Source organism: Taurulus bubalis (genome assembly GCF_910589615.1).
Source record: "Taurulus bubalis genome assembly, chromosome: 8".
Taxonomy (NCBI): Eukaryota; Metazoa; Chordata; class Actinopteri; order Perciformes; family Cottidae; genus Taurulus; species Taurulus bubalis.
This window is the reverse complement of record NC_136596.1, coordinates 20,119,329-20,146,707: the sequence shown is the minus strand read 5'-3', so window position 1 is coordinate 20,146,707 and position 27,379 is coordinate 20,119,329. Positions and strand designations below refer to the sequence as shown.

Genomic DNA, 27,379 nt, shown 5'->3' with positions numbered 1-27,379 from the left:
GTGCAGCCGCTCAGTTTGAGCAGAAGCAGCAGAAATCAGAGCGGAGAGAGACGGAGCAGAGAGAGCTCACATATGTCCGAGTGTTTTGGAGTGTTTTTACGCACAGAGATAAGTAATAACCAGTAGGCTAGATCGTAATATGTAATCGTAAAGTCCACATGTGTGACTAGTATTTCCAAGAAAGAGTCCACATTCCAACAGAGCGCGCGGCTGTCATGCTTTTCCTAAACTTTGGTCACTTTGCCATCGGAGTTGTCTTACTATGAATTAGATTTATATCCAGTTGGTCGTTTTTTTAAGTGACTTTCGGTCTGAAACAGCACAATGGATCCGTTATACAATTTCACCAATGCGCCAAATTGGACCAGCGGCTCCAACGACACCAGTAACGGAACCGAGTACTGGAACCAGTTCGTGCAGCCACCCTGGAGAATTGTGCTCTGGGCCATTGCGTACAGCTGTATAGTTATTGTGTCCGTGGTCGGCAATATCACAGTGATCTGGATTATCATGGCGCATAAACGCATGAGGACCGTCACCAATTATTTTCTACTCAACCTGGCGTTCGCTGAAGCCTCCATGTCCGCCTTCAACACTGTGATCAACTTCACATACGCAGTGCACAACGAGTGGTACTTCGGATTGGTATACTGCCGCTTCCACAACTTCTTTCCGGTCGCGGCTGTCTTCGCCAGCATTTACTCAATGACTGCAATCGCTCTGGACAGGTAAGCTGCGAGTCTGTTGTAAAAGTAGACAAGAAATGTGTTTAAATTACAACAATATCAATTCCCTGCTGATCAAAGTTCTTCAACATATTCTTCTAAATGATTGACAACAAAACGCATTTATATTGGCTACACTTACAAATAAAAAAGTGCTATGATTGATCACATTACAGAAAACAAAATCGCTGTCTAATTCCCTCTGGCCGACTCTTATAAGGTCCCACAGCAATATTTTAGAACATCATTAATATGTACAGGTGGTGAACAGGTTGTGATATTATTTCATTTTAGGTTATTGAGGTAAAAGGTTATTCAGGTCAACTGCTCTTTGAACCGAAGAAAAAAAGGAAACTTGTTTTTCAAAGTGCACTAATAGATTGCCTTATATAGGTTTTTGCTCACTCAACACAACAGTTCATCTCACATCAAAATGCACGAATGCAACCAAACCATCTTTTACACATTCACACTCTGAACTCACACTGATATTTGTCACCCAACAGCAACAGCTTGTAAATCATTGCAAAAAAAAAAGATCAACAGGTATTAATTAGCATTATATGTATCTTTTATTTATGTTTTATTAAACAAACATCCAATTACAACAAGAACAAGGACATGGATTGTGCATCCTTACAGTATCTTAACGTATATGTCACAGAAATCTATCAGAAATGCTGCAAAATGATTCAACAGGCTTTTTTTGTATGACCTCTCTTGCAACACATTCTTTTTGCATGATTCCTTGCAGTTTTCTGCAGATATGCTCATTATATCCAATATTCATTGTGTCTAAGAGGGATCTGCTCTTGTGGCTGGTGGTCTTGCCCTCCACCTCCACGAGGATATATTTCCTCTGTGGGCTTGAGGAATGGAGAGAAAGGTGGAATGAAAAGTGACTCCATCCTGCGATGGGCTGTAAACCACTCTGACTATAAAGAGAATGGTAAAACTCACTGTCCATACAATAACAAAATGTAAACCTTTCCTCAATGTGCACAAGTCTGTCATAGAGGTGATCATTAAATGAAAAGAGTCTCTCAGTGTCTCACTGTTGAGTTTAAGCATTTTTATGATTTTTTTCTATTGTGGAGCTTTCTTTTCTCCATCAGAGGACCTTTTCCTATTGTCACAATGAAGGAAGCTCAGTGGCTCTCAGTGCATGGAATAACCCTCCCAATGAACATTCGCGTGTGAAGGACCACTATTCATCATGGTGACAGCTTGTGACGATGAGGGTGAATGGAAATTAGATGCATAAAAAGCCCTGTGCTGCTTTGTGAATGTGTGTGAATGCCTGATCATGGGAGTGTGAGCCGTTGCATTTTCATGTGTTTGTGCATATGCATGCCTCTTTGTCTGTATGGTTGTGTGCAAGTATACATTGTATGTGTCTGCACCTGTACATCTGTGTCCATGAATGCTGTTTTATTTCAAATGTGTGCTTGTGTATCTCTAATCTTTATTCATTGTGTAAGTGTTAGTGTCTCTGGGTATAAATGCATCCGTGTAAAAACATAGTGTTCCTATTGTGTTCCTTTACATAAAGCTGTGAACATCCTGCCTGCAGCGTGTCAAGTCTGAATAAGTGTTTTTTATACCTATACATCTTAGGTGGTAATGGCCTGTAATGCTTTAATATATCTCTCTTTCAGCAAGAAAGCCATGAATTTGACCTTCTAAAAAATTAAGTCAAACTTTTAGAGCAAGAGAACATGAGAAAAAAAAGAAGAAGCAGATTAAGATGGCAATAAGCCACACATTCAGGGAAATTTGCCAGTCAGGGATATACAAATTAGGATACTTTCCTCTGACCCCCTGACCTGATGCTGCTGTACAGCTTATAATTCACACTGATACCATCATAGTTTTTTTCTGGCTGTTGTAGGAAATCTAAATAATAAAAAAAATATTCTCCCACTGTGAACCTTCACTCGCAGCCATCTCTTACTGCTGTTTAGGCTGCAGCTAATATTTCAATTCTTAATTTTCACTACTTCCTGTGAGAGCTGAAGAACTCCCATTAGCTGCTAGACATGAAATATTTTTTTGCAAATGGAGAAACGCTGCAGCATCTCATCAGGGGTGATGGAGCACTGTGCTGCAGCTGATAAGGCTGGTATTCATCTCCATCATTGAATCAGGACTGGCAATCTATGGGTTGTGTAGTGCAACAACACCACACACCCCATAGATCACCAGTACAATCTGGGTGCTGATACCAGTGTGCTGAGTTAGAACCACAGGGGAGTCTGCCTTGAGAAACAATCTTTATTATTCTTTATATCTCCATATATTTCTGTGCATTAACAATAATGGACATGTCTGACTAGCTGAATGTCCTTCCCTCCTTTATTATCATGCGTAACCATTAGGTGGCCATAGATGACTGTAAGATGCAGCGAAAGCACGATGGTGAGCACAAGGGAGAATAACTTTATTTGATTTCCGTTTGCTGAATATTTTGAAAAGACGAGTCGGTGCTTGCCACATTACGGATTTGTTAATTTGCAGTAGACCCAGTGTGATTATATACCATATGCAATGCAGTTGCACTCACACTTAACTTGGACTGGCAAACAATGACTTGTGAGCATCTCTGCATCAAGGTTTTTACTGTTCAGATTTTTAGGATTGGCAGTACTTGCTTAAAATCCCTGATAAATGTGGTGGGGGAAAGACAATGGATGAAAAAGCAAAAGCAAAACAAGAAGTATTTTCATGGCTTCATTAATGATAACCATACCCTTAAGTATTAAAGTGATTGCAATCTTGGAACCGCTATTAGTCTGACGATGATTTAGCCTCTATGGGCAGTGGCCAGTATATCATGGGTTGCCATAAATTTGGGCAAAGACTTCCTCTTCTGTGCGCCCTTCATTATAAACAGTCTGATTAGCAACTTCAGATGCAAGAGTAGAGTAGGAGTTGAGAGAGGGAGACTACGATGGAACTGGTTCGCAATCAGCCAGTTTACAAGCTAATTTTAACCACCTAAAAAGCTAAATCATCATTAGGGGATAGTTGATGGGTTTCGAGGTAACTTATGGAGTAATGCTTTCAGCCACTTTTGCTCTTCTGTTCGCCTGCATACAACAACAGCCTGCTCAAAAGTGAATGGAGAATTTTGAGAAAATCAGCAGAAGAAAATGAAAAAATATGCTGGTCTCCATTCATCACCATAATGTGATTATTAGGACTTGTTCATCAAGATAAATTCTCCAGTCAGAAAACTATTATATCATTGCAGAAGAAGAGGGTGCCAAAAGATGTTTTAGCGTCAGTTGAACTTTAATTGGTGAAACACAATGTAGAAAACTGGATCAAATATGACATTTCTGTTTGCTACATGTATTAATGTGGATGTTGCAGTCTCATTCATGTCCTCATTGAATAGCTAACTCTATTTCTATAACTTATATTTTGGATCAAGTTTAATCAATGCTGTTTCAATTAAAAATAAATTAACCATGTTTTAAAATTGTGTGTAATCTGAGGGTGAAAATGCATTTTCCTTGACACGTAATGTAGAATGCAGTGCAGTTGTATTTGGGAACGTCATTTTGTACATGGAGGACTATCTGGCAGTTCGATTAGTCCTGCAGCCATTGTAAACTTTGAATTAGTTTACCTGAAGTATGAAAAGGCAGCAACCATTGAGTTAAGACACAGGCAAGATTGGGATGTTTGTGGCCATTTAGGAGACCAAGACTCTGTTAATATACATTGAAAAGTGACCACAAAAAATAAATAATTCCAAAAGATATCAGATCAGACAGTTTTTTTTCAGCAACATTGGTGGCACCTGTTATTTAATTTCAAAGGTGTTTTGATATAGCTCAATGAAGTAAAGTACCTCATACAACTACTGACATATGCCTGATTTTACACACGCGTTCAGCACAAATGAAGCACACTGACACAATCATAGATAAAGAAAGCAGCACCACACAAAGTCAGGCAGCAGTCTGCTCGATGGGACAGCAGGGAAAAGTGGGCCCCAATTTTTAAACTTTCATTTATACCAGCTAGTTAAATAATAACACAGACAATTATCATCAAACTCTGTCGTACACACAATGTGAGGTCAAGTTCTCCATTGGAGGCTTTACCTGATGAATTAAACAGCTAAACAGGCAAAGTATGACGAAGCAAGCACAACCTGGCAACCCAAAAGTTGCTGCTGAAAATCAATCTTGAAAAACCTCAGTGCAATTTGTTTTTTGCACCGATTGTCAGTGTCGAACAGTGCTCAGGGGTTTAAGGGCACTTTGGTGGGAGTTGTTTAGAGAAATAAGAATGTTTTTCATTCACAACCCGCCGCTTTACGACCACTTCCCTGCCTCTCTGATTTTCTGGCAATTACGTGCTGTCCATTCACACAGCTGAAGAGTTAATGCGTCGAAAGAGGGATTGTTTGAGACTAGACCATGCTGGACCAGCTTCACCCAGACAGACCAGATCAAGAGAGGAAAAGACAATCCTGTCCAATAATGCTGCAATCCATTTCCAGTCCTTAATTCTGAGTCGGTATTCCTGACTTCTAATCTTAGTGCGTCCTAGTGCATCTGCATGGAAAACATTGACGCCTGGAACAAACTGATGCTTGTATGGCAAGTCTCTGAGCTTCACAAGCATCTACAGAGGACGTACATTAATTACCACAGCCATTAGCAAAGAGAAAAGGCATATGAAGTAACCATCTGCATATTAACAACTAGAGAATTCTATGGGGAATAATAATATAATCTAATTTAAGTATTTTCAAGGAACCGTAGTAACCCTGAGGAGGCTCGTGCCACATGCTCACACAGAAGCACAAATGAAAACAATTTAAAAAAAAGCTACAGCGTTGTCACAACATTACATAAAACAGGGCATGCAGTACAATATAATTAAAAGGTAATTCACTGTGTGTGCTGCCACGTTATTGTGATGTTGCGTGTGTTTATGTTGACAAACTCGGGCTGGATAACTCTTGCCTGACTTTGCAACCTGGTATTACGCCTTGAATGACCATTCCATTGCACATTTATCTGAGTCCCGAGTACAATGCATTGCAGGATTACTGCACAGTATATCAACGACATCTTACAGTGCCCTCTTCTCTTGCTCTCTCACCTTCCTCTTCCAATTTCCACCTCCTCCACTCCCTTCAAATTGTTTTTCTCCCCAGAGGGATCATCATGGGAATTTATTCTGCCCTCTTTTCTCTTTCTTGTTATCTGTGCATGAAAAGTGGGAACAATGGGATCTTCCTTCACAAAAGGATTATGTGACACCCGTAGTTCAGTGGGTAGAATCCTTTGATCACAAGGTTTGCAGTTTGCAGGCTCCTGTTTGCATGTTGACTTTTCCTTGAGCGAGACATTGAACCCCAAGTTGCTCCCGGGGTGCTTCACATCAGCCCCCTGCTCCGAGATGCTAAGGATCGGATAGATGCAGAGGTCAAATTCCCTATATGTACCTGTATGTATATATGACAATTGTAATGAAGTTTATGAATTGTTTATGCCTATAAAACAGGAAATAGAGTGGTGTGACAAAGAAGACATGTCGACCATTTGGATTTCTACTTTGAGTGAGATTTTCCTTTATGGTTTTCTCTTTCAACCATGTCTGAAGTCTATTACAAACTCTAGGCACATTTTTATTCCGTTTGATTTATTTATGGATCTATGGTTTGAATGGTTTGGTTATTTTCTCTTTATAGGGGCAGTGCACATTAAATTAGATTTGGACCTCTACTCATCGAGGGTTTGATGATAATACAAGAAGATAATGCTAAATACTAAAAACTATTCATACCGGCAGCCATGCAATTTGCGAAAATTGCAACACCTTTTCAATAATAGGTTTGAATAGATTTGCTCATACAGAGTCAACTACCAGAATCCTATTTAGCCCAGAGCATTGACTGGCAGTCTATCTAAGGTGAATTGTTGTGTAGCCCAAGTTTTTATAAGCGATTTTATTTTATTTAATGCCGTGTACTGTACATTTCTAGGGATTTCATTGTTAAAGGTAAGAACGGTAGTAGTGGATCTGGTATGTGCTGCTTTTGTCAAGGTTATTAATGAGTAACCAAGTTTGCCGTCTTGTTAGGACTCGAAGCCTCCCTGTTGTTGAACAATATAAGTGTATGGATTGAATAGGTCTGTTCCTTTATTAGCGATGCAAAAGCTCAAAAATCCTAACTCTGCAAAGCAATTTGAAACATTTTTGCAACGTAATATGTGAAACTCTACAGGAGAGCTATTGGCCGAATGCTTCCCCAACATGCTTACAATGGCAATATTAAAATTGCAATTTCATATGGGATGCTAAAATGACCAAAACGCATCAACCTTGACAACCTGCCATCTCCGCTCTCCATCCCTTAGTAGCAGAGAGAGTGCAGGGGAAGAGGGTCCACCTGACTCAGTGATTCTTTATTTGACGGAGGTTTATGGAAGTTCGAATCTCTGGCCATGGCTCTGAAATATCGATAGCCTCCATTCGGTGCAGCAGGTTTACATTCCCTCTGTGCCTTAACCCCTGAAGCTGCCTCCAGACAATGCTTGTGATTCCAGCAGACGCCCCACAGTGTGTGGAAACGCCTGCTCTAATTATGCTGTCTATTGATAGATCCATGGCGCTGTCCTTGGTTCTGAAGTAGGAGATTGATTACAATAACTGTGAATGTCATAGTGGCGCTAGTGTTAAAATCAGGGGATCACCAAAGTCAGCGGGATGCATCTTCTGGAGGCCGTGGATGTCAATTAATTTCAATGCTGATGATATTTTACTCTAGAGTCGAGACCAAAGTGGCAGACTGCCTGATCCATGCAGCCATAGAGCATGGTTAAGTATTTAAACCTTAAAACTGAAAGATCATCTTTCAAAACCAAAAAATAACAAAAACAAAAACAAACTATTCACACAAGAAAGTTCCAAAATACGACACCAGCTACATTATATACTCTCGGCACTTTACAAGAACTTACACTGGCTGTGGACACTGTGGTGTATTTGCTGCTCACAGCAGCACATTTTGCATTAGGATATCTTGTTAGCAGGAACACATAAAAATCCAACTGTTAATTACAGATTTGATGATTTTGAAAGACAGTGTGAATGCTTCTGTGAATCCACATCCATCAGAGTCAGTGTCACACATTTAGATCATTTTGAACAGCTGCCTCAAAGCTATGTCACCTCTTAGTGAATAACCAACACTCCAATCAACACTTGTCATCTCCTGTCTTGGAAAAATCAACTCCGATTCGAGCTTGACGAATGGCTTCGACGCTGTTAGTGCCTTGCTTGAGGGCACTTGGCTGGCTGGTGGATTTTGTTATCATTGATGATGTGATGTTATCTTTAATTCGGTATTCCTATTTGTTTTAATTGTTTTGTAGAAAACTCATGAGTACGGTGGCCCTAAAAGCTCAAACCAAACCCGAATCTTTTCCATAGCTTTTCCAAGTGCTTTTGTTGCGCATAGACCTAAAACGCACATAGCAAAAAACACTTACCACTTAACTTAGTGGTACATAATATCTGATCAGAAAATAAGAATGGTGGAACTTGAAAAACAAAAACATAAAATAAATGGTAGCCTCAGTTCATCAAGTAGTCATTCCCGTTGTAGGCTGTGCAACTTGCAGCATTGTGTTTTCTAGCTTTCCAGTGTGTTCTGTACTCGTGATTTCTCAATTTGGTTCTGCTTTTGTCACTTTGCAGCACGTTTTCTGAGTTCTGTGAGGATCGGATTTTCTAGATTAGGCTAACCTCAACAAGCAAGCTCATCTTCTGCCTCAGTGGACACACACTGCTTAGCATTTTGTGCGCATACACACATGGGCTACACACTGAACCATGTAAGAGGGGATGTTGTGGATATTGGTTTGGCACAAGACACGGTGTCTGCTGGTTGTTGACGAGACTGAGGTGGCTGAAAGATTCATATGTATGCATGTAGACAATAATGGAAACAACAGTGACAATCCTTCAAATTACATAACACACACACACACACACACACACACACACACACACACACACACACACACACACACACACACACACACCGCAGGCTCTGCCACCTTCACCCTTTGATGGAAGTTTGACGTAACCTTCTGCAAAACAACAACAACCCCCCGAGAGGCCAATAATCCAGATGAAGCAAATTCATGATCAAATTACCACCATTACTTTCAAATGCAATTAGGAAAAAAAAGAAGAAAAAGAAAATCACTGGCAGGCTTGAAGGCCGGCTATTTCATCTGTCGCTTTCACTGCTTCCTTCTTAATCACTTCAGTTTCTTCAGGAAAACGGGTGTTGCAGCCTCATGGGGTTTATTTCGAACTGTTACATTGCCACGGACGTTTAGGTGCTATTTGTGGATAATTGGGTTCATGTCACCCATGCAATCTAACACCAGATGCCCATGCAGTTTGCCACCTAGTGAGAAGGTATTATCTTGAGAGGAATCAGATATTACCTACAAACAAATACTTGGAGTGCAAAGTCTTTAAAGGTGAGCTTTCCAAGATGTTAAATAAAAGGCGGGAAGACAAAAGGCGAGCAGAGCTCTCTTCAGGCAAATATATGAAAATTAAATACCTCTGAACTGTCGCAGTGGTTGTTGGGGCATTTGAATCCATCCAGACATTTTCTTCCATCATTTATCCAGGTTGCAGGGATGCAATGGAATGCAGAAACTTTTCTTTTTTCAAAAAAAGGCGAGAATAAACGGAATGTTCATATTGAGTTATGCTGGAGGAGCTATAGATTATTTGCTGGCAGAAAAACAGCTTGAACTGAAATACATTGAAATTGAATAATAATTGGTCTGGGGTTTGAATGTGCATAGCAGACGTCGATCAGGAAGCTTGTGAGTTGGTAAGTTCTGGATGAAAAGGGTCTCGAAACATTATTATATTGCCGCTCTTTTGAAGTGTAGTGTATTACTTGTTATCACATCATGCTTTTGCAGGTAGGTTTTGCACAGGTCTGTTTCAGATCGGGTTCAACATTGGACAGTGTATGAAACCCATATGAATAGTCCAGCTTCTTTCATCATTCTTGATAAACTTCAGTCTTCAATCTTGCCAGAGTGATTGCCCATTTAAAAACTAAACCTTTCTCTGGGGTGCATTAGATGTTAGCACTGTGCTTGTAATCCAGCAGAGGGGATGATGATGATTTGAGCTGTGGCGCGAGCAGAGCATTGTCCTCTGCAGGTGTGTGTTTGATTCTGACATCAACAGCTCGACTATGACTCACCTACATGAAGAAACGCAACATGGCTGCCAGCGCTGTTTGAAGCAGAGCCAAAGTAAGGCCAAGGCTGTGATCGCCCATTTTCAGCAGACCGCCGGGAGCGTTTGATTTTAAAGGCCTCCTCTTGTCTCTGATATAATTAGAGGGAGAAGTTGACATCCATTTAGCAGATTCATTTGGGTTATTAGTGGAATTAAGCCTTTAATTAGACCCGACATTTCACTGGAGAGCTTTGTTTAAAAGGGGTCCAAATAAATAATAACACTGATGTTAATGCTCTGTAGAAATGTATGCCGTGCATGCGTCCAGACTGAGTACAGTCCAGTTTTAAAGAAATGAGGTGAAGAATTATTTTCTATCACTTACATTAAATCAAATTAGCACTTTACTTGATAAATATAGCTTCCAGCTTATTGAGTAATTTACAAAGAACAACCCATGTTTAACGGATTTATTTGAAAATAAATCAATACAACCAAAATTGCAATGAACTTCAGTCAAAAATCTATGCAGAGGATTAAAAAAAAAGAACAGAGGTAACGCATTTTAAATTTCCCCACCCTGCTCCCACCCTGAATTATTATATTTTAACTGAGGAAATGGATTCTGCCAGCAAGTGTTGTAATTTCAGACGCTCAGTGGTAATGATGTTCTCGTCATTTTGAGTTATTCAGGACCTTGTCATCTCTCTGATTAGAGCCTGATTATGACATGTGATTACTAAAATGCAGACGGTAATCATTTGTGTAGAAGTACACTTGATAACATTCTTTGTAATGTAACTCTCGTCTTGGTGTCTCTCCAGAGAGTTTTTGATCCCATGCCTATCAAGAAAAGCGCACACACAAAACGTTTTATCCAGAAAATGGATTTTGCACCATGTATGACATTTTACAAATCGAAGCTTACTGTGTTGTTTGATTCCTTTAAATGTTTCAGACGTAGCTGTGTGGGCGAGTGTGTGTTTGTCCTGCAGGCTGTGTTTCAGTGTGAAGTTTGAGTTACCCTTCAAGAACTCTATTTTCAGTTTATGACTCTTACACAAATGAGCTTTTTTCACACTTGGGACCTAAATAACTTGTGATCACACACCTAACAATGAAATCTCCATCTGTGCGACTCTTTATCCTCTCCTCTAGTCTGCCTGTAGGTGAAAAATCCAACACAATTACGTACTAAGCAAATTTATTAGAATAGAGATGTTCGCAATAGGCCGTTTCGGTTTTGTAGTTTCATTTAATAGATTTCTGAGCAATTATTTACACCTTTATTATTCATCCTTTATTAATTAATTGTTGTTGTTGCTTTAGTGCTAATAGCAGCACAAAGTATAGTTCACTGCTAATAAATGCATAATAAAGTATTCATTAATCTTAATAAAGCAACCAAAATAGCTCAGTAAATGTTTAACAAATATTAAACTTAATGAATGGGTTTGAAATGCTATGATAAACAACAATGATAAACCAAAGCTATTCATAACATTGTTAACTGTTAAGAAGTGCTTTATAAGTGCTTATAATTGGCCTATATATCTCAAAATAGTTTCTTACATTGTCTTATTAGCACATATTATCAAACATCTGGGTCTTATTACCTATTAACAAATACTTACAAGGACCGTAATATACATGTTGTGTACTGTAGTATTGACATTGTGACAATGAGGTGGAATTTATTGTAATTAGCATTAATTTGAGTGTAAAGTGTAAGACTTGTAGCCTTTTTTTTATATAAAGTCACTGCATTTTAGGGGACAGAGAGTTATTGCATTAGTAATCATAAATTTAAATGAGTCATCGCATTTAATACTTGGTGTCAAATCCTTTGCAGTCAATGAGGGCCTGAGGGCTCTGAGTCACAGACATGAGCAGACACTTGGTATCCTCACTGGTAACACTTTGCCAGGCCTGCACTGCAGGAAGCTTCACTGCTTGCTTGTTTTTTTGGGATTTTGGTTTTAAGTCTGATCTTCAGCATGTTGAATTAAGGTCAGATGAGGTCCTGCTGCATCATCTTAGAATTGTTCACCCGAAATGGATGTGAACACCTTCAACCATCATTAAATAACTTTAACCGTACAGTCATTTTAAGTGTTAAATCCAATGTGCTGCACTACAGAACCAAAACATATGGATCAAACGTTTAGAAATATGTGCAGCTGAGAGTTAGATGTTTTGGTCTGGTGCAATGTTTCTTCAGCTGCCTTTCCATGCCTCCAGTCTTTCTGCTAGTCTGAGCTAACCAGCTAATATGTATATCCCAAAATGTCTACTATTGCTTTATGCATCTGTCTACATGTAGATTTCTGATGGCTTATATAGTATTTTATTATTTCAGTGTATTACTTTCAAAGCCAAGCAATGAAGTGCGAATCAATCATACAGTAAATTAAGTGATCATCCAAACTGCATTATCTCAGAGACGGTGGTTACTTATTTAATCTGATTATTACAAGGGTCAAAGAGGCTCAGAAGTTGCTCAGCATCACCGTATCTTCCCCCCTGCAGGTACATGGCCATCATCCACCCTCTGCAGCAGCGCATGTCCTCCACAGAGACCAAGGTGGTGGTGGGAGTGATCTGGGTGCTTGCTCTGCTCCTGGCATTCCCTCAGTACTACTACTCCAACACGGACCAGCTCCCCGGCCGGGTGGTGTGCTACATCAACTGGCCCGAATACACTGTGTTCAACTTCAAAAAGATGTGAGTGCCTCTGGGGAACAGCCATTCACGTAGTAAACAAGCACCATTAATTACTTTTGATTTGACAGCAAATGTGGGAGGATGTTGTTTGTATTAAGTGTAAATGAAAGAGCGTGTCGAAAAAGCACGGAAGCTTTTGTGCATTGTAGTGAATAAATTGAAAGCACATCATAGGGTATTTGTGTTCTCCCTCTACTTAAAAGGCAAACGAGTCGAGTTGGACAGGAGAAAAAAACAATTAGATGGACGTGAAGCCTCTCTCCACTATTCATTTTCAATTTGTAATTATACTCGACGAAGAAGACGTTCATGCTTTTCAAGAACAGTTTACCAGGTGATCACAAAGCAAACAATAGACGATGGAGAATATGTTAATCATGAATATAATATATTTTGGAGAAAGGGGTTTTAAAAAGCCATTTTAAGGAATAAAAATACAGTGTATAAACAATTTTAGTTTTCAATGTTTTATCAGAAAAGCTTAAATTGAGACGTCAGTAAAATATCTAGTGCTAACAGTAGACATATATGTGTTTCCTTTTCTATTCAGTTCTTTATACCTCTTTGCCAATAGGTCAAAGCTGAGAGATCTGATTCCCACTTTGCTCAGCTTTTTTATGTTTTTCATGTTAACTCACTAACATGTGTCCATGGCTTTTACTCTTCGCAACAGACAATATTCAACACAAAAGCCGTGTTTCCCATTTGACACCAAAACATAATCAGATTTATGTAAAAGAGCATGCTGAGAACAGAAAGCGTGCCCACCTGGCCTCGCTGTTTATCAAACCACAACAGTTCAAAGTCTGTTTTGCATGAATGTTTACTTGTACTATTGATTCCACAATGTTCTAAAAGCCAGCAGTGCAACTTTGCAATTTTGTCTTGATTCTATCAATGAAAGAGCCTGTTCCAGCAGCTCTTCAAACCTGATTTTATATGGTCAGTCCTTTCAATTGCTGCAGATTTAGCGAGCTCAGCCAGAGTGCAACATTTCTAACTGTAATTGACAGTGAGGGGATTTTACTTACCTGAAAGAGCTTTCCCGAAAAAAAGCAAAGCGGTTTTTAAAAGCACCTGTGGTGACAGGTAGGTGTTTTTGTGATGTCATAATGTCTTTCTGGTGCAAGTGCAAGCTTGCTTGCCACGGTGTAAATAGTTCAGAAAATAGAGTTCTGGTTTCTTTGGGCGGCTAAAATAGAACCAAAGCCAAATTCATGTCATACCAGTGACGAACCTCAGGGTAATTCATTTTTACATATGCAGAGGAAACAGCTAAAGCTGTCATTGCTGCCAAAGTGCACCTATTCCATCTCCCCTCACTCCATGATCTATGATCAAAGAGAATAGGAGGAAGTGTATGGTTGTTTAAATGCTGGTGTTCATCTTCCCCTCGCACAGACTGAAACCTCGCTGTGCTCGACACACTTCTGAAGCTGCTTCAAAAAAACAGGATAAATGCACATGCCTGACAGTGATTTATTCACACTTTGCGCCACCACAGTAGCTCCAATTACTTCCATTTGTCTTTTTGTAATCCCACTGGCATAACTGGCCGACACACACATAAAGGAATAAACACAGGTATGTACACACGGAAATGTGCACTCAAGAGTATCAGTAAACACAGGAAAACACGCAATGACGCAGATATGCAGGCACTCAGACACACAGCAACACGGCTCTGATCGCAGCTCTGCTGATGGCAACATCTCATCGGCGACAGTGTTTACCCTGCTCTGCTGCCAGCGTGCTATTGCCTTACCCTTCTACTGCCTCGGTCACATTTCTCCATGGAAATATAGTGTGTTATGAGCAGCGCAACAGCAATTCCAATGTTCATTAAGGGATGCCAGCTGCAGTTATTACTTTTTTAATGCAACTGTAATCAGGGACACATAGGAGCTGAGTGAGAAAGCAGTAGTAATTCAGCTCAGGTGCTGAATCTATAAATAAAACATCTGATTAAGGCTGACCCCGGGTCAGATCCCACATGTCTTTCTTTCCGGGCATTGTCCCGCAGTCTCCTGCCAGGGGGGATTAATGAGTACAGTGCCATAGTATAAATAGATGACATTGTTTGTGAAGGCACGCTTATGTAGATAACTGTTGTTACACCACCACACACACACACACACACCATACCCCCAAAATATTTTTTAAAGAAAGCTGACTAGGGTGAGCAAACCCCCTCCTGACGGCCGGTAGGATATCCTATGTCGCATCAAGGGGAAGGCTGCATTTAAAGACACACACACACACACACACACACACACACACACACACACACACACACACACACACACACACACAGAGAGAGGAAGTCACAGTCTGAGCACACTTGTCCTCTGTGATCTCTCTCTCCACTAAATTGGGCTTCACACGACATGAGCCTGAGATTAGTGCCAGTAAGGCAGCGTGGAACGAGGCGTCCTGTTACCTCGAGTATTCTCTTGCCTCGGCTGGCAGGCAAAGTCAAAAAGAACAGCTGCCCTTCCTCCCAACACACACAGTCCTTACTTATGTACAAACACCCACATGTTTAAATAAACAGACGCAATTTAAAGCATAATCTAATTATGCATGACAATATGCATTTCCTTCATGTAACCCACACTTTAATGCTCTTAAACTGTAACATAGATGTTGATACAGTTATTTGATGAATTGTTTGCATTTGTATTTATATTAACACTTCAATTCACACACACACAACAGCCAGGAAATAAAGACTTTTGAAGCATGTTAGTCCGCTGGGGGAAAGAAGAGGCAGCGGCACCAGAAATTAAACAGATAAATTACTGTGTGTGTAATCTGTCAGTGTGTATGTGGTCTTTTTTGAAGGGGTTTTCTTGATTTAGCTTGTATGACAGAAAGGTGACTTAGTACAGCTTCTATTCCCTCAAGCGTCATCCATCAGTAGAAGCTAAGGATCTGCTGGGGCCGAAGGAAGAGCTGTTGCAAGGTAATACTTTGCAATTGATGTGTGTTAAAAGAAGAAACTTAGAATGTCAGAAAGTGTGTGCATAGAACTTTTTTTGAAGAATAGTAGGATCAGTGTCTTATTAGTAAGTGTGGGCCCACCTCTGGTATTACAGTAACAGAGGTGGAATGCATTTCATACCACTTTATGCTTCTACTCTATTTCTACAAGAAATATTTTGTGAATGAATGGGTGTGAATGGGCGAATAACATGTATTATTAAAGCTTTTTGAGTGGTCAGAAGACTAGAAAGCGATATAAAAGTCCATTTGCGAGTATATTTATATTTTGGATGCAGCAATTGTTTTTACCGGAGCGATGATTATAGTATTTTGGTCTCCTCTAGTTGACATTATATTACATAAGGGCACAGCTTTAGGTTTTATAAAACATGAAATAATTGAGGCAATGCAAATATTTGTTCATTTTCTTGAAATTATAAAATGAGTTTATGCACAACCAGTCTGAGAAGCATTAACTAAGCATTAGCGTGTAGGCTGTTTGACCCTGGCAGCTCGCTTCATCAAGATTATTGCCAGTAACCCCGATATTGATACTTCAAAATACATACCTGCTACCATAAGAATCGATCAATAGTACCCATTAAACTGCATCATGTACCAGCAAATATATATTCTCTTCCAGAAGCTTTTTGTGGATAGTAGCTGATATTGTGCGCAGCAGTGCAGTAAATATCTCGACACTTTTGGGAATGTGTCTGTCGAGAAATGTTGGCACAGACACATTTTTCATCTTTTTGGAATGTTGGTCAACAGTGAGCATTTGAAGCCAGACAAATGTTTTAGATCTCAGGAAAAATCACAAGATACTGGATTTTTTTTGTTAGTATTTTTCTGCAGTTAAAATAAACACACACAGCAACCTCGAACACCCAATGAAAAACACAAGTGAAATTGTGAAAAATACCGAACCATATTAAGAAGTCGCTGCGAGGTCTGGAAATAAGTTTGAATCTCTGGTCGCAGGTCTTTTGGCTGTCAGAATCCCACACCATTAACCACATGCTTACTTTTGCTCTCAAATACAGAACATATTTTCCAAACTATAAAGTGATTCTCAAAGTACTGCCACAGTTTGAGTATAATCAGCATGCACTAATGCGGATTGAATGCTGACTTATTTTGTCACACACTGAAAGAAGAGAATAAAGTATGCATTGCCTATGAAATTTATTTGTATACAGTTGTTATATTTTATTGGCATGCAACATTAAATTAAAATAGATTTAATGTGCGTTTGTTTTAAGCTTGTCAACATAAAAAGACCACTGAATGTCAAGGTGGAAACTCTTGTTATCATAACTCGTGTTATTTTGAACCTATTCTCGTGCAAATTACACCAAATATGGCATTACGTTTGATGGGCTAAGAGATTTATTTTAGTCTTAGACCATAGACTCTTCTTCAACTCATCCTCAGCTTTTATGTCTGACATAATTGTGCACCTTTTTGAAACTGGCTTGTTGCATATTTTGCCACGATAACCTTCACAGCTGCATCCATGCAATCAAGTGAAATACCTTAAAAATACACACGTGATCACCTCTTTTAACTAATTATCTGACTTCTGAAACAATTTGACAACACCAGTGATGATTTAGGTGTGTCCTATTAAAGAGGATGAATAATTATGTATGTACAACATATATTTTTGAAATGTTCTTTTGTATTAATTTAGATCACTTTATAGGGATGTATTTTTTGGTTTGAATTAAAGAGTATTTTTCTGTTGATCATATTAAATTCAATTAGATGTTGTTCAGTAATTAAACATGAGAATTTATGAGAATATTTTTTATGGGCACCGTTTGTGTTCTAAAGATTTAAGTTTTGGTTACATCTTTTAGTCATATTTAAGAGGCACATTTACATTTTCGTTGTACAGAAGCTTGCCAATTTGTCTAACCTCTGTTCAATAACACATTTTGGTTCCTGGATTAATTTTGTTATGGCACCATTGTTTATTGAGACACAGTGGAGCCAAAATCAGAGCACAGGCTGTATATTTTAATGTGATGTTGGATGTGGTGCCAACCATCTTACCGCCTACACCCACTTTAATCATGCAAATCAGCAGGATCTGTAAATGAATCCTTTAACTATCTGAAGCCCAAGACACGGGAACGGCAAGGTAAGGGTAGGAATGGGTTTTATTGAATGACAGCGGGTGATTAGTAGGGCAGGAGATGAATGCAGGTACGCGGTGCGGCGGCGTGAGCGGCGGCGGCTGGGCAGAAGTGCAGGCATGGGAATCCTGTGCACAGGGAACAGGAATTAGTAACAGTAAAAACGAGATAAAACACAAGATCGTTGAAAGGACACACAGAGGGGAGATACAGGAAAAACAAAAAAGACTGGAGTCACAGCCGAGCCCTGATACATATCTGGTGTCATTTCCAGAATTTTTGTTTTAGCCCACAGCTTGATTCTGGCAAGTCACACTGAAATGACAGATTTGATGACACGATTGGAATTCGCTGATGTCTTTTCTTTTTCTTAATCCAACGTGTCCCAGTTTGGAGGAATATCACGTTCTTTTAGTTTTTACAATATATATAAACAAGCCCTCCACTTCTCCTTCGTCTTCAGGCAGCTACAACTGTTAGACAATTTCACATGTCTCTGACAAACAAATCCAGTGAAGGACACATTTAATCCGGTTTCTTCAACATTTCCAATAAATGGAGCTTGTGTTCAGCAAATAACAGATGTGATGCACAGTATGATGTCTGTCCTGTTCAATCTGGAATCTTGAGAAACCCAAAACACACCTACACCAGACACACACATTGACAAAATGATTCACTCAAGAGTTTTCCAAGAAGCTCATTACTCCAATGGTCACTCATGTGCATACAAACCCCACCATGTCTGCTAGTAATTAGATTGCAGCAGCTTTTCTCTGAATTGATTCTCCTCAGCCTTGTTATCAGTGCCTTGTGTGACCTGCGGCTGTGTGTGTTAGCTTTAGTTAATACTTTAAATAGCGTTACATTTTGCCAGTCTGGCAGAATATTTGTTTAATTAAAGACACGATTCGATTTTACTGCGTTTCTCTCCTCCCCTTATGTGAAGAGAGGCGGTGAAAAAAGAGGGTGTTACTGATAACATGAACGATGACTCTTTCCATTGAGCTCTGCCAGATCGCCGACATGCACAACCATGAGCTGAGTTTAAAAATGTAGAATAGTTTAAAAATGTTTAAAAATGTAGACTATTGTCTTACAATTCAATGCACAAAGGAGATGGAAGTGCTGCCCACACCTAGAAAACATACAAGCTAATTGCAGATGAGGGTGAGAAAGCTCAAGAAAGATGGTGTTCAATAAAAACATGAAGATTTTTTTTTTTTGCGTGACATTTACAGTGGAATCAGGCAGGGAGTGGAATATCCCAAAGCCACCGTTTAGTTGGGGTTCATTGGTGCATATGTTGCATAATTTTCAGTCAGTAAAAATGTTTCTGCTGTGAACAGAATGTTACATCCCTCTCACTCTGTTGTTGTGCTGCGCTCCAAACAATTCGCAGGTCAGACTTTTGCCGGTTGAAATTGAGCATTTTCTGACCTCCCAAGCATTCAAGGTGCAAGACACCAAACGTTAACAACAACCATGGCTGACCATGATAAACTGATGTTATTTGAACAGAACTCTCTACGGTAATGTGTTGACATTATTTGGCATTTGTTTTACAGTGCAATTTTACATCAATTTACATGCAGAACATATAATACATTACAGTATATGTAAAAAACAAATATGGTGTTGTAAATATCCAGAAATGTAACTGTTATTCTCTGTGGATACATTGTGTGGCGCTGTACTAATATCCTGGGTTCAGGTATTTAGGGACAGAAATCACTGCTGTCGTCATGTGTTTGACCCGGGAAGAGTTTTTGTTGTCCTAAAAGGACTCTCATCCTAAAAAGAAGAACAAGTCTGTAGTAGAGCAACGTATATTAAAAGGTATGGAATGGTCACCTAGACTGACAACCAGCGTGTGTGAAAGATATCTCTCTGACAGATGACGTGGACTGTAGAGTATGAGAGACTATATTCCATTTAATAAGCACTTAAGATCAATTTACTTTATTGATGCTCTGTGTTTTATATCCACCTGCTGTCAAGGCAATCCAATCGTGATAATTGGATTTGGATGAAAGACAAATAGATTTTGTTAAGTGCAAGCATACTTAAAAAAAAGACTGTTAAAGACTACTTTCCCACAGAAGAGGGGTTAAGAGGTATATTTTGTTGATTTCTTTTCAAAAATTGATCCATCGTCTTATTTAGTCACAGACGATGTTTATTATTACTTCTGTCACTAGCACAAACAGACAGTAATTCAAAAATATTGTAGATCTCCTTTGCTGATTTTAGCTTTGGCTTTCGTTGCATTGCATGATTTATTTTAAAAGTGTACTGCTTGGTTTGGCATGTGAGGAATACAAGTGTCTTCTAAAATCGAAATATCAAACATTCTTCAAGCGAAAGACTAAACCTGACGAAGCGCTCAAGGCTCTGGTATTAGCTATGTGTTGTACTGTAAGACTAATACATCTACTTTGCAGTGTATCTGTATGTTTCTCAGTGTGTGGTCATTTGTACTCCCGGGCTCCCGGGTATTTAGCGGAATTAACATAATTGTAGTTAATTGCAAAGAAAATAGCCCACGAGTCTCATCTGCAGCATTCACAGAGGAGAAAACTGATCTTCCATTTCTGAACACGGTTAAATACGATATAAACACGCTCTACACGGCTGATATAATAGAATTTGTCACATTTTAACAGACGTTAATGCTCGCACACACACATACACCCCGATTAACCAGCATACACACTGGACAAGGATTTAACAGGATCAAACGGTGTGTCTGTCTTCGATTACCAAATCATTAGCAAAATACTGAAACTGTCATAATGAATTACTTCATTAAGAGTTTAAATTCACTGGACAGTTATTGGACCAGGAGTCTAACTGATGCCCCTCGCATCTTTAATCATGTCGCAAAGCGAAACTATTTATTTTTCCTCTGGCAAACACTCTAAGGATGATAGATTCAGTTCTGTCATCAAAAATTGCTTAATTAGTGCTTTATCGTTAGGGGGAATTGGCAGGCATAAAGAATACTAATTCATAGGCCTTCTGTTAACTAGGAAACGCCCAGTGCCACGTCTTTCAAATAAACATTAAACTGAAAGTTATGCATTGCCCTCAGGACTTACTGTCATGTCCAGCTCTGCTCTTTAGGGTTTCCTCGTTACCAGTTAACATTTCATGTTTCTTTTTGGTACATTCACCGTTCTCGTTTCAGATACTTTCTGCCCTTTGTGCTTCTAGCCTCTGTGGCTGTCTGCCTCTGCCATGATTGTTTTCACCCGTCCCTCGTTATCACCCTTGTTTCATTACTCCCCTTTATCTGTGCCAGTTCCTCATATCTGCTTTAGTTCCTTATTTATTTGCCCGTTTTTATTTATGTTTTAAATAGCGTTCATTCTTCAGTATTATTTGCCTCGTCTTTTTGAAACATTTACCTTTTTTTTTTTATGCTTACCTGTGTATCAGACCATGCCATCAAGGAAAGACCATTTATTGAAACCTCTCTGTCTATCGGGGTCTTGTCATTGAGTCCTTTGTCTGCTGATATCAGTGTCCATTATACTAATCTTTGGGATTCGCAGTTTCCCCATTCCCTTTCTTAAAGCTCCATAACATATATATATGTTGTATTACAAATGGATGAAAGAACCACTTGTGATGTGTAAGGGGGGGGGGGGGTCACTCGTAGTGACAACCTAGAGAATTATCACCTGACTGTAGTTCCCCGAAGCTCTTCAGACCAATGAGCACATTTTATTCTCATCGCTTTCTTTAGCATCATTTCTCGAGGAGCTGTTAAAAAGCTCTGAAAACTCACTGTGCACTACTTGTCAAGATATATAATGTTTTACCTCATTTACTCACACTTGCTACTCAATCCGAACAGCCCGCCTAATCTGTACTGCACATGTGCCAACTAGTACACACACGTGTGGTTAAACACTTTTGTACACTTAAGAGTATTCTTAGAACCTTGGGTGCTCATGGCAGAGAAGAAATACAGAAAATCAAGTCGAGTTATAATAAACGGTTTAATTAAAGTATAAATGGTGATACATGTACATACTGTATACTCAGCTGAGGGTCTCCGAGCTTCCGCTCCACAGACCGTTCCTGTCTCGCTTCAGCTCAAAGACCTCGAACAGGAATCTACAATCTGGTTTTAACATCCCAGCTCATTTGCCTCATTGGTTCAAATCTACGGCATGCGATTGGCTAAAAGTCCCACAGGGGCGGAGTCTCTCTTTGGCGCAGGTTTTGAAGGTGGCTCCATAACATTCATGTTTTCCGGTACCTGGAGTCCTCACTCCGCCCTCCTGTGTTTACTAACCCAATATTTGACCTAGAAGGAATTGTTATTCAGTTCTATATGTTACAGCTCATGAGAATCTTATTACAGCTCACAGTCATAAACTCTTCACCTCTGCTGGCTGAAATGCAAATCAAATCACTGTCCTGTTCCTTATCTCGTGTCATAAACCACAGGACGAACCACAGGTGGTCCATTCTCTTTCTTCCTTAAGACCAAATGCTCCTTTGTAAAACCCTCAACCACTGTCTGTGTGTAAATGACCTCTGCACTCTCCAGTACAGAGTCCATGTGACCTCAGCAAACTAGTGACTCTGTGATCTGATAAACAATAATCCATCTTAAGCATTGCAATGTACACATGGACATCATTACACAGTAATAAAAATGACCTTAATATGCACACAATTAAAAATCCTTTGTAATAATGTTCCTTATTAATTATCATATTTCATGCATTGTAATTTACACATAAACAATTTATTTTACATAGATGTGCAAGTCCAAATGTGACAAACTAAGCTTAAAAAACACTATAACACCTTATTCTTTTCTTTGATAATGCTACATTCTGAACAGCTAGCTAACGTTATCCGTTAGCAGCCGGTGGGCTTGGCTGAGTATCAGAACTAACAGCTAACATTAACGGAGATTGCATTGAGTTACATTATGATGCGTTTAAGCTCTATTAATCAAAAAAGAGTATTTGATGAAGGGACATTTTAAACTAAAACCATCATGATGGGTTCAAATGTGATCTTCTAAAAATTAGTTTTCCTTATAACAAATTGGTAAAGGGTCGATATCCGGTATCGGGCAATACACAAGTTCAGGAATCGCAACATGTAAGACATGGTATTGGAACATCTGTACTAGCCTGATGTTCTATTCAAGCGTAATTTTAGGACTATATTTACAGTACTGGTAGGTTCCTTTTCTACAGGCTCAACTTGAGTCTCTCTGTACTACCAGTCAAAAAATATGTATATGATTTATTTATGATATGGGATATATGTCTTGTTGTAGGTACTATGTGTGCGTGGCCATCCTGATCTATTTCCTTCCTCTACTGGTGATGGGTTGTGCTTATCTGGTGGTGGGACTGACTCTCTGGGCCAGCGAAATCCCCGGAGACTCCTCGGACCGCTACAAGGAGCAGCTTACCGCCAAACGCAAGGTAACTCGCACTTTAGACAGCTACCTACAGTATTTGGATGCAAACTAGTATAATAAGATTACTCCAACCATAGCATATGCACTTTTATACACTGCAGCCTTGAACAGGACGTGGCTGCAATGTCGATGTCTGCCTTTATTTTTCCAGTGATTAAATTATCGTCACAGCACCATGACCTTGAAACAAAGCCATCTCTCCTTTCATTCTCTCGACTTTGGTGGTTTTCCAGCCTAGCTTTTTGTCTTTTCATCTTCCGTTTTCCGTCATCTTTTATGGCCCGTGTCTGTAAGGTGTATTCACACAGTTCCAGTGTTATTACATCTGATAGAATACTCTTCCAGTGAAGACACTTGCAGAGACATGCTGTTCTGACCCTAGTAAATCAAATGAGAATCTCATACAGACATATTTACTAAGGTGTTTCTGCACTGATGAGATCAGTCCCCTTAGGTCAGTCCATGAACATTTAGTTTAAACCATTTTGAAACATTTCATTCCGTTTCATTTTAGTTTTCTATATTTTTGGTCGCTCCTTCACTTAATGACTTTGATTGATTTGTTTAATAATCTATCCAAAGCCAAGGTAGCAGCATGGTTCTACGGATGGCAATGTGGGTCGGACTGAAATCTCCCAACATGGGATTAATTATATTATAATTTTTGTGATCCTGACTTTTTTCATCCACCATCATCAGGCCAAAACTTGTAAACAGTATATCTGCAAAACACCACTATGTTAGCTTGTTCACTGTGTGCATGTTAGCATGCTAATGTTAGCATTAAGCCAATGGTTCGCAATGCCAACAGCCTCACAGAGCCTCTAGCATGACAGAAGACTCCTAGTGTTCTTCTCTCCTGGGAATATAATCATAGGAAAATCCCTTGATCATGTTGCATGTGCAGGACGCCAATTCCACCTCCTAATGAGGCAGCCTCTCCGATCTTTTCCGTCTGTCCATGTACATTATTTTCAATTCATTTTCAGTAAGCACTGTCTGATATTGACAGTGTAAATTATGTGCCTGTGAGTATTGGATTTCCATTTTGACAGACAGTGAGTTCAAAGCAGCTGAGCTTTTTTCAGGACTAACAGATTTGTTGCCACTTGTTGAGCCAACAGAGAGGCTTGTTACAGAAAGGAGAAGGAGAGAAGACCTCTGAGGAGACAATCAATGCAGTATACCTCATCATAAAAAGGTTACAAAAACAAGCAGAAAACTGCTGTAACATTGTTCTGTTTGATGGTTTTCGAGACAGGTTTTATGAATTATTTATGGAGCATCGCATTGGACCATTTATGACAGGATCATTGTAGTGAGGTGTTTTGGTAACCTGCAACACCTTTTGTAGGATAAAGGCTTTTTGCGATGTAAAAACAGGCCACCTTGTAACATCACGGCCCTTCCACCATTCTGATCTAGTCTGAAAAGTCTGTGGACACCGACTAAATCCAAAATGGACAGGGAAACAAAAATGAATAGCAAAACAGTGTTGTCGTATGTCCAACAGGTGGTGAAGATGATGATCGTGGTGGTGTGTACGTTTGCCATCTGCTGGCTTCCCTACCACGTCTTCTTCCTGCTGCACCAGGTCTTTCCTGCCATGTTTGAAGAAACATTTATCCAGCAGGTTTACCTGGCCATCATGTGGCTGGCTATGAGCTCCACCATGTACAACCCCATCATCTACTGCTGCCTCAACGACAGGTCAGTCAGCACCTGTACACATAAATATGAATCATATTACTCTTTTACTGGAAATTCTCAAAAACATTAACTGCATAATAATAACAGGTACACTCATCACAGAGCAATACCCCATCCTTCACTGCTGTCTTAGTGACAAGCAGTTGAAAACTCTGCTCGAGGCTGCTTTTTCTGGAAAGAAACTATCTGCCCTTCAAAGACTTCCCCAGATGAACTGAAGTTATAATACGCTTTAAAACCCCACCTCTGAATCCCACAGTGAGCACCAACAATTTGACTGTCAGTGAATTTAAAGATCGTCATTTGTAAAAAAAAAATAAGGCAGATGGTCGACTCTGCTTGTTGTCTGGAATCAATCATCTCCCATTGTCTCGCATTGCAGCCACCTGTTAATTGTCTTTTTATTGTCGAAGAACTTAAATTACACACTTGAATAAACTCTGATATGACTGAATAAAAAAACTAAAAATGAAAATATGCGGGTTGGACTGCAGTGAGCTGAGGTTCAGTCATTATTCTGCATAAGATATCGGCCGGCTTTTCTCTTTATCAGCTCAGTCGATTTAAATCCGAAGGTGTAACCGATGATGGCCCTTTCCTCTCATTCTCAAGCAATCTCTTTTCATCTCGCTCCTGCTCTCAGCGATTGCCTTCAGTCCTCTCTCTGTGTAGGCTTTGTATGACTTTTCTTTGTGTGTTTATCTCAACCGCAAAATTATTATTTCTGTCATCTCTTCCATGTATAGTTTATGGCACGCTAAACATCAAGTGCTGGGAAAATGAGTCTTTGAATAAATGTCAAAGCGAAAAGTTAATTAACACTAAATGTTGCATGTGACATTTACTGTTAATTAACTTTTCTCTTTATCTTTTTTTGCATTACATCTCTTTGAGCCACTGTAGATCTACACTTGATCAGCCAGTTCTTTTTCAAAATGTCTGTAACTCTGGTTCTACATGAAGCTGTAGCAGATAGTAAATAGTCGTGTCCAATTGAAAAGATTTACAGTAGCTTTCCGCTGCAAAGCCCCAGGCTTGGACATCTCCGGCACAGGAACCCATCTCCATCCTCAGATCCTCCTTTAATTGAGCATTTCTATTTCATGAAACTTTCTATTTCTACTCCACTACATGAAGCTAAATGTGTTGCCACAATCGCTCGTGTCTAGCAAAAGTTATATAAGACGTTTATTGGCAGGTATATTTTCATCCCAGTAGGGGAGCCAGGCTGTTAAATTGATACCATTGTTGAATTGTGTGCAATTAAACCAAACTAAATAGGACTAATCTTTGCTTCTCTTGAACAGGTTTCGTGCTGGTTTTAAACAGGCCTTCCGCTTCTGCCCATGTGTCCCTCGAGGCACTTACGATGGCCTGGAACTCAAGTCCACTCGCTACCTTCAGACCCAGACAAGTGTTTACAAGACCAGCCGGATGGAGACCACTGTGTCCACTGTTCTCCAGGTTGGGGATGACATGGAGCAGCCCAAGGTCAAGGCAATAGCAGCTCCACGACCCAGTGGGGCTGTGGTTGGAGCCGGACCACATAGCTCCTACCTGGACCTCACCTCGAATGGGTCATCATCCCGGAGCGTCTCCAAAACCGTATCAGAGACGTCCAGTTTCTACTCGAGTAACAACCTGCAGGAATAGACTTCAAATGCAGGTTTTTTTGCCGGACAGCAGGGAGGGAGAGGGAGTTGATATGTTGTTCAAATAGTTGCCGTTGCCTGTGTATGTTCATGCAAAAGAACAGCGTGAATGTGTGTCTGCCAGTGACTGGCTACGTTTTTGATGAAAACATTTCTAGTGATTTCACTGGAACGTCGTGTTAGCTCATTTGCAAGTGAGATTTGCAAGTTGCTGTTCACTGATTGCTTTCGTCACCCACAACGCCCTTCTATAATGGACTCATGCTGCTCCCTGTAAATTATCAACTGCCATTAGAAAGGTTTGCTCCTTGCCAAAAAAGAAAAAAGTGATGAAGAGCACTTTGATGACATGAACACATTCCAGTTCAAAAGCTAAACTGAAGCAGACGCTAGCACCTCCAATCTTCACAGACTCCGCTTGTCACACCAGCCTTCTCTCGGAGTAGAGTGAAGGTTCACACACGCTGTGTGACTTCACATAGGCTATTTTGGAGCGGAGCTATGACATGAGACCAGCATGCTGTGAACGCAACGGCTTCTCCGTTTTAACAGAGGTGTTCTCTGCGAGGAGACGGGATGTGGATACCTCTAAATCTCTAATGGAGGAAACCTGGTTTTCACAGGAAGATACAAATTTAGAAGAGGTGATGGCGAGAAGAAGAACAACATCGCCTAAACTTTTAGCTTTGCATGTGGGAGTGTGTGCATGCAGGCGCGCGCGTGCGAACT

General features: G+C 39.8%; 1 protein-coding gene across 1 annotated transcript; it reads left to right on the top strand.

The window, feature by feature from the left end:
• Nucleotides 1–324: 324 nt before the first annotated feature.
• tacr1a (tachykinin receptor 1a) lies at nt 325–26,651 on the top strand (the record flags this gene model as incomplete). Its single annotated transcript, XM_079221750.1, has 5 exons — nt 325–728; nt 12,507–12,701; nt 23,142–23,292; nt 24,802–24,998; nt 26,306–26,651. 5 exons carry the CDS (start codon nt 325–327, stop codon nt 26,649–26,651), a joined length of 1,293 nt encoding a protein of 430 aa, XP_079077876.1.
• Between the last annotated feature and the right edge of the window lie 728 nt (nt 26,652–27,379).